This window comes from Engraulis encrasicolus, chromosome 1, assembly GCF_034702125.1.
Source record: "Engraulis encrasicolus isolate BLACKSEA-1 chromosome 1, IST_EnEncr_1.0, whole genome shotgun sequence".
Taxonomy (NCBI): domain Eukaryota; kingdom Metazoa; phylum Chordata; class Actinopteri; order Clupeiformes; family Engraulidae; genus Engraulis; species Engraulis encrasicolus.
The window spans coordinates 32,995,814-33,009,816 of record NC_085857.1 but is presented as its reverse complement, the minus strand read 5'-3'; the positions used below and the strand labels follow the sequence as shown (position 1 = coordinate 33,009,816).

The 14,003-nt window shown below is 41.3% G+C and overlaps 1 protein-coding gene across 1 annotated transcript; it reads left to right on the top strand.

Annotated features, from left to right (window-relative positions):
* Positions 1 to 3,565: 3,565 nt before the first annotated feature.
* Positions 3,566 to 10,075, top strand: LOC134462865 (galactosylgalactosylxylosylprotein 3-beta-glucuronosyltransferase 2-like). The gene is made up of 4 exons (XM_063216133.1): positions 3,566 to 3,978; positions 5,886 to 6,027; positions 7,897 to 8,045; positions 9,594 to 10,075. The coding sequence occupies exons 1-4, from the start codon at positions 3,616 to 3,618 to the stop codon at positions 9,672 to 9,674; spliced, it is 735 nt and encodes a 244-aa protein (XP_063072203.1). The 5' UTR covers positions 3,566 to 3,615; the 3' UTR covers positions 9,675 to 10,075.
* The last annotated feature ends 3,928 nt before the right edge of the window (positions 10,076 to 14,003 follow it).

The following is a 14,003-nucleotide window of genomic DNA, read 5'->3' as shown; positions in this document are numbered from 1 at the left end:
ACTGTACTCTGCATATTGAGGTCTTTGTTTATTTTGTACTACTTTTTAATGCATTGTCCTCTTCTTTACTCTTTGTAGGCCAATGCTATCAGTGTTGCAACTGTAGGCTACACTGTGCCTTACCCTGTTCTTGTTAAAATTGCTCCTTGTAAGTCGCTTTGAACAAAGGTGTCTGTTAAATACCAATGTAATGTAATGTAATGTGTCTGTGTCTGTGTCTGTGTCTGTTTCTGTTTCTGTGTCTGTGTCTGTGTGTCTGTCTGTGTGTGTAGTCTAATTCCAATTTAAGACAATATGTCAGCAGCTACAGTGCCGTGTGTGACCTGAAGATGAGTGCAAAGGTCCAAATTCCTCACGGCAAACCGCCTTTGCGTGTTCCGGTTGGCTTGAGCCATTATTTTGTATGCGTGTATCCAGGGCCTCTGACAGCTTTTGCTGGGCCCGGCCCAATCAATACAATGTAATGAGGATTCAACCTTGCCCCCCCCCCTCTCTCCCTGGGCCCAGGGCAAGTGACCCCTTGGTCCCCCCTCCCCCCTGTCGTCTTCCCTGCATGTATCTACTGCATGTGTGAAGAGTCTCAAGGTCTCAGACAGCAGGCCTATCAGGTTATCTTGTGTGCTCTGCGTGGCTCCTGTGTTTTAGTTTAGCCAAGGCAAGCGTCCGCCCAAGCCACTGTTTTTTCCCCCTTACTTTAACAGAAAGATCACATGGGCTTGGCAGTTTATAATAAGATAATCTGTTGTCTGACATTTGTTTTATAAGAGAATACAGAACCGGCTTCAGTTCCCTCTACTATTAATTCAAAATCTAGGATACACCGATGGGAACTTTGTTTTTGAATCCTGAGGCTGTTGTTTTCTCTTGCAACTGAGAGACAAAGCTTTTAAAGAAAGAAACAGAGCAACAAAGACAAAGACAATTTCTGGATTTGAACTCCTCTCTTTAATGGCCTCGTCCATGTTTTGTGTATGGATCCCGTCTTCTGCCAGGACAAGCATCCACACAGATTTTTGATCCAAGAAGTCTGAACACTTGAAATTCTGATTTGTTGTTGTTTTATTCCACGGCAAAAACACATTTCAGCGGACACATGACAGGCTCTTATTGAGAGGACATCGGACCAAACTTGACCTGTTGTTCACTGACCCTGACATGAGCAGAGGAGTCAGTTCCAGGTTCAGAACGTGAAAATCCTCTCACAGTTTCCATTCAGCGCAGGTGAGTAACTGGCATACCTTCATTGAGTTTCCGTTGCTGATCAAGTGATTTTGAGCTGGTTGGATGACATTTGTGGCAGGGATTATACCAATTCTAAAGCAGCGTGCCTGGCACTCTAGAATCGTTTTGTATTCTCTGAACCTGGGACTGATACCACAGACAGGGTTCTCACCCATTTTCACCACAATTTTCCATGGCTTTTCAAAAACCTACAGTATATCACGAAAGTGAATACACCCCTCACAGTTTTGCAGATTTTTGAGTCTATCTTTTCATAGGAAAGCATTAGAGAAATGTAACTTTGACACAATGATTAGTGACCTTTTAACAACATATTTAACCGCTTACATTTCTTGTTCACTCAGAAAAAAACAAAATACAGCCATTAATGTTTGAACATGTACTCACAAAAGTGAGTACACCCCAGATTAAAATCCAGTAGAGAAGGGGCTATGTTGGCTCGAATCGTCTCGAAATGAAACGAAATGAAAAGGGATGACAAGGGAGGTCATCAGTGTGCGTTTCAACCTTTCTTTGCATTGAACTTTTACATTTTGAGTCTGCATCTGGCTTAAATAGATTGGTGGGAGATTTGAATGCAATCCTATGGAGAATATCATGATCTGCTTCAGTAGTCACAGTGCATGTTGACATGCATGTTCCTTTTAAGTGTATTTCAGATTGCCAATGTTGACAGCATTCATGCATCCCCAAACCATGTCAGTCCCACTACCATGCTTGGCTTATGAGAGGATACACCTTTTTTGTTTATCTTGGTCTCTTCAGATCACACAACATGGTTCCAGTGATCCATATCCTTGGTCTCTTCATCTCTCTTGAGACCAAGATAAACAAATTTGCTTTAGATGGTGTCAAGCATGTGTGGTGGTAAACAAGTGAGTTGTACAAAAAAGGTGTATCCTCTCATAAGCCAAGCATGGTAGTGGGACTGACATGGTTTGGGGATGCATGAATGCTGTCAACATTGGCAATCTGAAATACACCTAAAAGAAACATACATGTCAACATGCACTGTGACTACTGAAGCAGATCATGATATTCTCCATAGGATTGCATTCAAATTTCACACCAATCTATTTAAGCCAGATGCAGACTCAAAATGTAAAAGTTCAATGCAAAGAAAGGTTGAAACGCACACTGATGACCTCCCTTGTCATCCCTTTTCATTTCGAGAAGATTCGAGCCAACATAGCCCCTTCTCTACCGGATTTTAATCTGGGGTGTACTCACTTTTGTGAGTACATGTTCAAACATTCATGGCTGTATTTTGTTTTTTTCTGAGTGAACAAGAAATTTAAGCGGTTAAATATGTTGTTAAAAGGTCACTAATCATTGTGTCAAAGTTACATTTCTGTAATGCTTTCCTATGAAAAGATATACTCAAACATCTGCAAAACTGTGAGGGGTGTATTCACTTTCGTGATATACTGTATAATCAAATTTCCATGATGAAAATAAATAATTTCATCTCAGTGTGACCCAACAAAAGCCGTTGTTAACACTGAACTACTTATTAAAGGTGCACCATGTAATATTCCATCAAATATACCATACAATTCTAAGAATTCAATATGAATGGGGAAATTGCACTTTTCATATATGAAAAGGGTAGCCTGGTGAACCAGCGCCACCCGCTGGACGGCAAAATGTTTTGTCTACGGGTGGGTCTGGCCTCGCATAATGATTCAATGAAGCCAGAATGCCAAGAATCTGGCAAACCAATTACCACGCAAAGATGTGTTTTGAATCAAAGTGGGCAGGGTTTTGAGGGAAGGTGGCTCTCATCAACAATCTTCGGATGTATTATGGATCGAGGCCAGACTAAATTAGACATCCACATTTAGTCTGGTTTATCAGGCTATGAAAAGGGGGATCTACTCCTGGTCCGCCATTTTGAATTTTCACAAATGGACCATTTTAGCTGCAAAACTTACTGTACTTTGGTCATTACTTCATAAATATTCATGAAAAGATCACAATCTTACACAGTCTTACACAGTGCACCTTTAAGGTTAGGTTCACATGTGAAAATAATGGAACTGACTGACTGAAGCAACTTTCATTATCAAATGAGATGGCCTGTAAGAAATTATTTTATTGCAGCACCAGTCCAGCACATCCATTTCATGTACGGTAAATAATTGATAAAACCTTAGATTTAAAAATTCCATGACTTCTGGACAAATGATCATTTCCCATAACTTCTCTAGGGCCTGTAAATTGAATTTCAAATTTCCATTCCTTTTCCAGGTGTTTCATGACCGTAGGAGCCCTGTGCTGATCCTAAGAGCTCCCATGAGACTACTCAAGTGGGGCCTACTGCTTGGTGTGGCTCTATTAGTCACAATCCTGCTGCATGTATTCACTTGGGAGATGTCACGGAAGCTGCCCGTAATCTATGTCATCACCCCCACAAAACGGAGGCACACGCAGAAACCCGACCTGACCCGCCTGTCCAACACCTTGCGGCACGTGCCCAGCCTCCACTGGATCGTGGTGGAGGACGCGACCAGCCGGTCTCCCTTGGTGGCGCGAGTGCTGGCCAGGTCCGGGCTACCCTACACCCACATGAACATTCCCAGGCCAGACTTCTGCAAGACGGGCTGCGTGGCCCGGGGCACCGAGCAGAGGAACCTTGGCCTGAAGTGGCTGAGGAAGAACCGTGGGCCGCAGGACTCAGGAGTGGTGTACTTCGCAGACGACGACAACACCTACGACCTGCAGCTTTTTGAGGAGGTTTGTAGTCTATAATGATTATTATCACTTTAAAAAATATATATGAACAAAATTGTAATATTTTCTAGAAAGGGTGAAAAAAGATCTTAGAAATATATAATGTGTTTTATACTGCCATATCTCCAAAAGTTTTGCAAGTTGTCAAATGAAATTAACACACATAAATGTAACAACCCTGCTCTCCATGTCAAAGTTGAGATCACTATTCTAAGCCAAGTGGTTCAGTCAAAAAATTACATCTTCAGGCCTATGCACTGACCTGTTCACACATAAATTTCTAAATAAATAGGGAAACCTCATAGATATTTTAAAACTTCTCTCTCTAAAACATTTGTTGGCTAATTGTTGTTGGCTAATGATGCTTACACAGTTTGTAGTCACAGACCTCTCTGACAATGTCTTTATCAAGTTGATAGGTGAAGCGATTTATTTTATTGAAAAACCGAGGACAGGTCACTCCTCACTGTAACTGCCACAGTTTGTGACATCATCATCTTGACCATTGTACCATTCATTTCAATGAGGGGAAAAAACAGAGGGGAAATGGAGGAAAAATTAGTCTAGTGAACTAATGAAAGGTCAGCGAAAAATACACCACCCAGAGCCCTTTTCGAGCTGGTCGTTTTGGCGTCCGAACCGCATCTCTATCTCGAACGCTGCAACAATTCAAAGCCGGCACACAAATGAATGCTGAATCCCATAGACCCGAGGTGAAATGGAAGAAGGTAGGTTAAGAAATAAGAATAAACTGTCGGAGAACAATTAGTATGCTTGCTCTAGGCCAGGGGTCCCCAAACTTTTTTTTATCTGGGGGCCACATTATCGTTCCTAACTGTGATCAGGGGCCGGGATCAATCATCTGGGCTGTATACTAAGCCACTGCTTGTTATAGCCATAATTTCTAGCATGGCAATCGCCATTACACGCTGAAGAAGGGCTCTGCCCGAAACGTTCGTAGATTAATAGACAGAGAAAAATCTGAAGAGTGCTTCGCTTCCTTCAATCATAATTTCTAGCACAAAATAGTTCATCATTACAAGTAATTTGCAAAAGAAGTGAGTGAGTACTTCACATGTTTTTCAATTTGAAATATAACAGGTATTACTTTTAATTTTCAATAACCATATAAAAATAGCAAGGAAAGGTTAGAAAAATATGGTGATTGACCGTTTAGGAGTGAAACAATAGAAATGGCAGGCCTGTTTATATTATAGTCAGATGAGAAATTATCAAAACAAGAAACTTCAGGTGATTCACACCAAGTTAGTGAAAATTAAACTGTAGGAAGGCCTGTTGATAAACAAAATATTTATACAATTTATTTTATCTTTTTTTCTGTGAGGATTGCTTCCTTGGGCCAGTTCAAATGGTGAGATGCAGAGAGGTGGAGGGCCGGTCAAAGGGGCCTGGCGGGCCGCATCCGGCCCCCGGGCCTTAGTTTGGGGACCCCCCTGCTTTAGGCTATGGTTGCCTTGGTGACAGCAGAGTTCTAAAGTTCTCTTCAAGGCGGCGCACGCAAAACCATTACATCCCCGACGCTCCGTGTTTCGGGGATATAATAAACTTTCGGAGAATAATTAGTATGATGGTTGGGGGCAAGCAGACACCAAAGGCCCACAAGCATAATAAATAAACTGTCTGAGAACAATTAGTAAATTGTTAGCCGCTTAACAGCTAGCCGTCAGCTGGTCTCACAGGAGTGACAGGACTCAATGTTAACTGCTAGCTTGGGGTAAAATTTGGACTGCTGTACTCAGAGAACGGTTGAAAGTACAGGAGAAAGGTAAACCCCAATCATTTAACCCAAGGAGATGTGTAGGCCTACAATAAGCTTATTTCCAAAAATGAGACAGTATCACTTTAACCACTAGACCACGGCTTAATGAAGTTATCTTGGTTGTGTGCAGATGCGTTACACCAAACGTGTGTCGGTGTGGCCGGTGGGCCTCATCGGGGGTCGCTGGTACGAGAGGCCGAAGGTTCAGGACGGGAAAGTGGTGGGATGGTACACACGCTTTGGTAAAAGGAAGTTCAGCACAGACATGGCAGGCAAGTAACAATCCAGCAAACACACACACACATACACACGTACTTATTAATTTGAGAGTATATTGTGTGTGTGTGTATGTGTGCGTGCGTGCGTGTAGATAGGCCTATATGTTATTCTACTCTCATTCCTGTTAAAATGACTGTAATCTTAGTTCTATGCCAGGACTGTAATCTGAGAGTTTTGGCTGAGACTGTTTGAGTAAGACTGGGGAATTAACATATGTAAAGACTCCAGGAGCATCTGACCAGGCAAAGCTGGACAGTGTTGCCAGATTAGGCGGTTACCTGCCCAATTGGGCTACTTGGGATGGCCGTCTGCAGGTAAAAATGGGCATTTTGGCGTTTTTTTTCTGCAGCTAAATGTCCATAGAAATCAATGCTATTTATTGAAATTGGGAGGAATTTAGCGCATTTTGGCGTCTTTGAGAACCTTTCGGGCGGGATTTGATTAGACACATCTGGCAACACTGAGGCTGGAAGATAGGTAGGTATTTGGTTGGTCAGAGCATACACAACTTTCTGATCAAGAAATGTCTCCCTTTGATCAATTGTAATAAATATCTGCAGACGTCACTGGATTATAATTGGCAGTCTGAATTATTCACACATCACACACACATGAACGCACGCACCACGCACGCATGCATGCACGCACGCGACGCACGCACGCAGCATTGATAACCCCCCCACCCCACCCTTCACTAGAAGTACTACAAACACACAACACACACACACACACACACACACACACACACACACACACACACACACACGCACAGGCTTGATAATGCCCTCCTTCACCAAAGAACTACAACAAACACACCATAAATCGTGATATTCTCTAGTCGCACACGTCACACACAACCTTGATAATGCTTCCCTTCACCAAAAGTACTAAAAAACACACCACAAGTTCTGATAATGTTCTCTAACACACACACACACACACACACACACACACACACACACACACACACACACACACACACACACACACACACACACACACACACACACATACACACACACACACACACACACACACATGTGCGCCTCTCGACCTCTTCTAATAAACAAGGTACAATTTTGCTTAAGTCAAATATCCGAGTTCACGCTGCTGTTAGCAGCACTATATCAAATAAGTATACATCCGCCAAACAGGACTGGACTGGCCATCTGGCATAGCAGGCATTTCCGGGTGGGCCCCGCACCCTTGTGGGCCTCTATTTTCAGAAAAGCAAAAAATACCCGGGTCCTATTTCTCCCCCAGCCCAGCCCTGCCGCCAAACATGTCTTTCAAGTGAGTATGACAAATACTTGACTAGTCAGTTGACATAAACGGGGCTGGTCAGTCATGGCTTGGCAAACAGAAACAGAATGGAAGCAGGACAGAGAGATTTCACCCAGTGTACAACACACTGTTTTATGTCAACATGTCTAACGTCAACATCTCTCCACCAATTAGGCCTTAGTCTCAGGTGGCCTCTTGGATTATTGATTTATTATGGCAATAAATGTAGGTGTTTGAAGTGTTCGGATTTTGAAGCGAAAAAAAAAGGGTAATAAAGACAATGCCAAACTTGTCAGACAAATTGACCCACAAGTCAATAATTCAAAATGAAATGTGTCCGATTTAGACAAATTAAGACTGCGTCCATTATCTGTTGGCAGAAAACCACACCTGCAAATGTTGTAAAGGTGACTTGTCCCCCCCGACAATTAAGTGTGTGTGTGTGTGTGTGTGTGTGTGTGTGTGTGTGTGTGTGTGTGTGTGTGTGTGTGTGTGTGTGTGTGTGTGTGTGTGTGTGTGTGTGTGTGTGTGTGTGTGTGTGTGTGTGTGTGTGTGTGTGCTTCTCTTCTCTCTGGTAGGTTTCGCAGTCAGCCTGAACTTGATCCTAGCCAATCCAGAAGCTAAATTTATCCTGAAGGGGGCCAAGCGAGGCAGACAGGAGACCGACTTCCTCAACCAGCTGACCACAGTGGAGGACCTGGAGCCCAAAGCCAACCACTGCACTCAGGTACAGCTGTTTGAAGACTATTTTAAAGGCTATTCTTAAAGGGACACTGTATGAGATTTTTAGTTGTTTATTTCCGGAATTCATGCTGCCCATCCACTAATGTTACCTTTTTCATGAATACTTGCCACCACCATCAAATTGTAAGTATTCATTATGACTGAAAAAATTGCACTTTTCATACATGAAAAGAGGGATCTTCTCCATGGTCCGCCATTTTGAATTTCCAAAAATGACTGTACTTGGACCATACTAGAAAATATTTGTTTATTACTTAGTAAACTTTCATGTAAAGATCAAATTTGACAATAGGGAGCCTAGTTTCAATGAGGACCAGTACCTTTTTTGACCATTTCCTGCACAGTGTCCCTTTAAAATTGTTAGCATCTACAAAATGTTAACACAGTGTTTATTATTTATGTTGTTGATTTTTTTTTTATTTTTTTTTTTAATAACTGCTTAAAAGTTGAGAGCCAGTGTTAGGTGTTTGGTGAACAGACCCAAAATGACAGAAGTGAAAAGGAAAAAAAAGACAAACGTGGCAGCTGATCATTAAGTTGGAATGCCTGCATTTTGGTATCCATCTGTCCTCCACTTTTGCTGCTTTTGTTTTCTGGTCTGGTGAGGCTTTCTCTGGTGACGACACTTTTTCTTTGTGTAGTTTTCAGTGGCCTACAGCCCAAATCAAAATGTACGCCGGGGTGAGCTACTGGGAAGTAAGAATCACCTGATGGCTGGATAAAAAATAGGGGCATTATGACTAATTCAGGATCAAATGCAAACACTGTTACAAAAGTATTTCATTTTGAGTTCTCTCTTTTTGTCCCTTGTCTGAGGGTGTGAGGGATCTGAGCAAAGCTAAGAAAGCTTATCGTCCTTTATCAAGCGGTAGAGGTCATTTTGTCTTGTACTGATATTAATCCCTGTTTGCTTATAGTGTCTCTCTGTATGGAATTCCACATTCAAGGCTAAAGGCCAGCATAAAGAAAAACAGCCAAATAGTTACACATATTCAGCTAATGACCACATTGGCTCAAAGAGCATACACAAAAGGTTTAGCAAAGCTCTTTGCATAATAGGGTAGGGCAGAACGTCACGAGAATGTAGGATTGTGGTCAGAGTAGGCATTACAACTATATTGCTCATAGGGAGGGAAAGCAATCTCATCGCCCCCTGCTGGCAGCATTCCTACCTTCAAAATTTAAAAATTACACCTCGGTTCTGAATACGAAGTTAAAGAAGTGGCTGTCTAAAAATGTCTTTGTGGAAATTCAAAATGGCAGACAATGGAGATGATCCCCCTTGTCATGGATAAAAAGTGCAATTTTCCCCGTTGTAATACATACTTAGATTTTGATGTTAGTGGTAAGTATTCTTGAGAAAGGTAACATTTCTGAATGGGCAGCATGAAGTCTGGAAATAAACTACCCAAAATATTACACAGTGCACCTTTAAACTGATTTAGTTAAGTTCTTACAAGAAGAGTCAAATCTATGCAAATGCATAATATTACCTTCCCAATGACAGTCTGTTTTTGTTTTCATTCCACAGGTTTTGGTCTGGCACACGCGCACTCAATTTGCCCCCTTAAACAATCACGTAAAAGAAAAAAACATAACCATGGAGTTGTGAGGCAGGAGGCGTCATCCATTTGCAGTATTTATGGACAGGAGGAGGAGTTTTCAAAAGGACTGGCACAGGACTGTGTCTGACATGATGTGTGGCAAGGCAACTGAGAAACCACATCTCTCTCTCTGGTCCTTAATCAGTCCTCAACACAGGCATTCCTAGGACATGCAACAAAGAAAGTCAGAGAATGCGCACACATCAGTGGCACAGGTGCTTGACCAAACAAAAGATCACTGAAAGGAAAATATACTGTAGGTCCGCAACACTGTTTGATGCTCCGAAAGTTTAATGGCACAAACTTTCGGACCCTCAGTCCTTCATCACAGTGCACAATGCATCATCATCTAACAGTATTTTCCTTTAAAGTGATACTGTCCCATTTTTGGAATTACGCTTATTTTACACCTCCCCTTGAGTTAAATAATAGGGTTTTACCGTTCTCTCAACCGTTCTCTGGGTATGGCAGTGCAAATTTTACTTCCAAGCTAGCAGTTAACATTGAGTCCTATGAGACCAGTTAGCCGCCAGCTGGTCTCATAGGACTCAATGTTAACTGCTAGCTTGGAGGTAAAATTTGCACGGCCATACCCAGAGAACGGCTGAAAGCACAGGGGAACGGTAAAACACTATTATTTAACTCAAGGGGAGGTGTAAAATAAGCTTATTTCCAAAAATGGGACAGTATCACTTTAAGTATGCAACAATCATCCCTATGGTTGACTGAAATATCTTCAGTGGATACTCTGTGCAACTACTGAAACATCTCCAATAACTAAAAAAAAAGTTAAGTGCACAGATTTTTTTTTTTTGCTTATTCAGAGTGAAAAATCAATTCCTGGGCAAACCCGATGATGCACAGATGTGAAATGCGCTGTTCGCTCTGAATACATTTTTTAAAAAGTCTAACTTTTGCATCTCCAATCACTCATTTACTTATTCTGAGAAGTATTCTGAACAAAGACACACCAAGTTTTTGCAGCCTTTTCAGCCATTGTCATATTGCTGTAGTTTTTAACAATTTCTATTGTATTACGTAATTCCATTTGCAAAAATATCAAGTTCTTTCTTTAAAGTCGCCTTTAAAGTTGAGACAGTTTTGGACCAAAATAATTGTTTGTTATGATTATGTGAATGACATGGTGGTACAATGAGAAACTGTTGAGAACTGTTATTGTAAGTTATTTTCATTATTACATTAAACGGTTTTTGCAAGTGATTTTTATTGTATGTTGGTTTACTGTGTTACTGTGTGTGTGCTAAGACTACAGTGTAACTACACACTTAACTCACAATTCGGTTTGTATCATGATCTTTGGCCCCGGATTTGAAAGTTTGAATCACACGTTTTTTATTAACGTTTGTATCTTTTTTTTATGCTTTTCTTTCTTAAACATTATAAAATAACTTTCAGATATGGCTTAACTCAACTTCAGTAGTGACTGTGGTTACAGTCCTGCCAAAGATTCCAAAGGCACACTGCTGGTGGTCAAGTTAAAAACCCTTTAATGAAACAGGCTGACGCGTTGCGACTGCTGTCTAAAGGGCAGATTACAGTTCTGCAACTGCGCCCGTTGGGTTATTATTCGATGTGGTCTGCACAACAAGAGGTATGATTAGAGGAGAGAAGCTTTATTTGGCTAATTAATAACTTTATCAATAACGTAATCAACTTAATTAATTAATTATGTCCTCAATTAATTAATTAGCAAGCAATTCTGCAATTAATTAATTAGGCCCTAATCCCCCCCCCCCACACACACACACACACGCTATCATGAGAGAGAGAGAGAGAGAGAGAGAGAGAGAGAGAGAGAGAGAGAGAGGAGGACTCACCTTAGCTATAGTAGAGACCATTTTGTCTCCATCCGCCTGTCCATCACCCTGTACCCAAGCTTGGTTGAACTACCTGTCTCCCGTGTACGTGGTCTTAACTATATACTATATGAGCGTGTCTTTATTTTCAATGTTTGCACTGATGATCATCTGACTGTGATCGAAACGTTTTCAATTCACTTGCGTAGCGCTTTTTTGTTTTCTGAAATGTAATGAAAGTATACTCACCTACTCAGGAAACTCAGGACATTCCAAGTCAGCAAGCACATTCCGACCCTAGTCTACCACTCTCATAGAATCAGTCCTTACCTTCAATATATCCTCCTGGTACAACTTAATTGGCATTAGGCAATCAGAACAAACTTTCATATAGTGAACCAAGCCATCAAAACTCTCACCTCCTCCATCACTCCTTCCAACTACTTCCATCAGGCCGACGCTTCAATGTTCCACTAGCACACAAAAATATCAGGAAATATAAAAAGTCCTTCATCCCCTCAGCTGTAGCCCTACACAACAAAAGATGAATGACCAGCTACCCAGCCACAGCATACATGTATTGTCTTGCCTTGTTATGTCCTGTTTTGTCAAGTCTTGTGTCGGTGAGAATGACTGGAGCCAAGCCAAAGACAATTTTCTGTTTCATGTGTTACAGACGATACAGACGTTTTGTCTTATCTTATTTTATCTTATCTATTGCAGGTGTGCAAGTTCCCCTTGCCTACTTCTTCTTTCCCATAACTTTGTCATATTTATATTGTGATTCATTGTAAAACTTTTGCATGCATGATGACAACTATTTACCTCATAGCAAAAGCAGTGATGAACGACCAGGCAAATGTTGCAGGACCATATGTCATGGGGTAAAAGTCACCATCTAGTTAAAGCAGCTGCATCTGCTAATTGAATTAGTGAAACATTAACTTTTGCAATATTTGTTTTTTGTGCAATAACTGTGTATATTATACACATGAAGATATCTTTTTGTCTTCATTTTGAAAGTCAGGAGTGAACGATCCGTCTGGAGAAAGAGATGGGGCAGGATTGGGCCATGATGACTCAGGCCAGATACGAACCTGGATCCCCATTGTCAACAGCCCACACATGGCACAGGTGTACCAGTGCAGTGCACAACAGCAGGGTAGTCATGGGTAAGCAATTTGGCCATCAGCCCAAAGGTTGCGGGTTCGACTCCCGACCCGCCAGTTTGGTGGGGAGAGTAATTAAACAGTGCTCTCCCCTATCCTCCTCCATGACTAAGGTCCCCTGAGCATGGTACCGTACCACCAGACTGCTCCCTTGGGGCAGCATTAGGGGATGCCTCCTTGCACGAGTGAGGCATACATGCAATTTCGTTGTGTGCACTTGTGTGCTGTGTCGGAATGACAATGGGAGTGGGAGTTTCACAGGGGGGCTTTCACTTAAACAGAACCTCCTCAAAAGAAAAGCCTTTTAACCCAGTAAGACACGGCCCCTGGTATAAATTACCTGTTACCAGAATGGCAATGACCAAGTCGTAATGTATCACTTAAGGCCCAGTGTACTGTGTGTCATAGTGTGGTACTATTTTTTCAGTGACTATTAGTCGTAATGTATCACTAAAGGCCCAGTGTACTGTGTGTCATAGTGTGGTACTATTTTTTCAGTGACTATTAGTCGTAATGTATTACTAAAGGCCCAGTGTACTCTGCGTCATAGTGTGGTACTATTTTTTCAGTGACTATTAGTCATAATATATTACTAAAGGCCCTGTGCACTGTGCGTCATAGTGTGGTACTATTTTTTCAGTGACTATTAGTCGTAATGTATTACTAAAGGCCCTGCGCACTGTGTGTCATAGTGTGGAACTATTTTTTCAGTGACTATTACAGTTTCGGTAGTGGCTGCACAGGACTTTTGATCGACACCCATATAAATAATAACATAATTCATATGCAGCTACTGTAATGTAATATACTGTTTGAATTGAAAAACCAAAACCAAATGTTAAGCCTTGTGTGGCACAGACCAGCCAAAAAAACAACCTTGACTTCAATGTCTCAGATTACATATCTTTTCTTTTTTTCTTGAAATGGAGACTGAAATCAGTTTTAAACAAGGCCAACGATATGAAATCACTAACTGCACCATTGCATTTAATAGCTGATACACTTGGTGTGCCATCTACACAGTAAAAAATGCAGTTTACATTTAGCACTTACAGAGTCAATTTAACATCTTCTTTAGTGTATTTGGTCCCAGAGTACTCTCTGAGTGTCAAATTAACACTGCCTGTTTTTATTGAGTAGTAGCACTAGCACTCTAGTAGGCCTACTTATATCATTACACTGACCAGTGAGATTTAGAATTGAGTTTAAAGGGACACTGTGTGTGATTTTTAGTTGTTTATTTTCAGAATTCATGCTGCTAATTCTAAGTATTCAGTATGATTAGAAAAATTGCACTTTTCATACATGAAATTTCCAAAAATGCCATTTTGAATTTCCAAAAATAGCCATT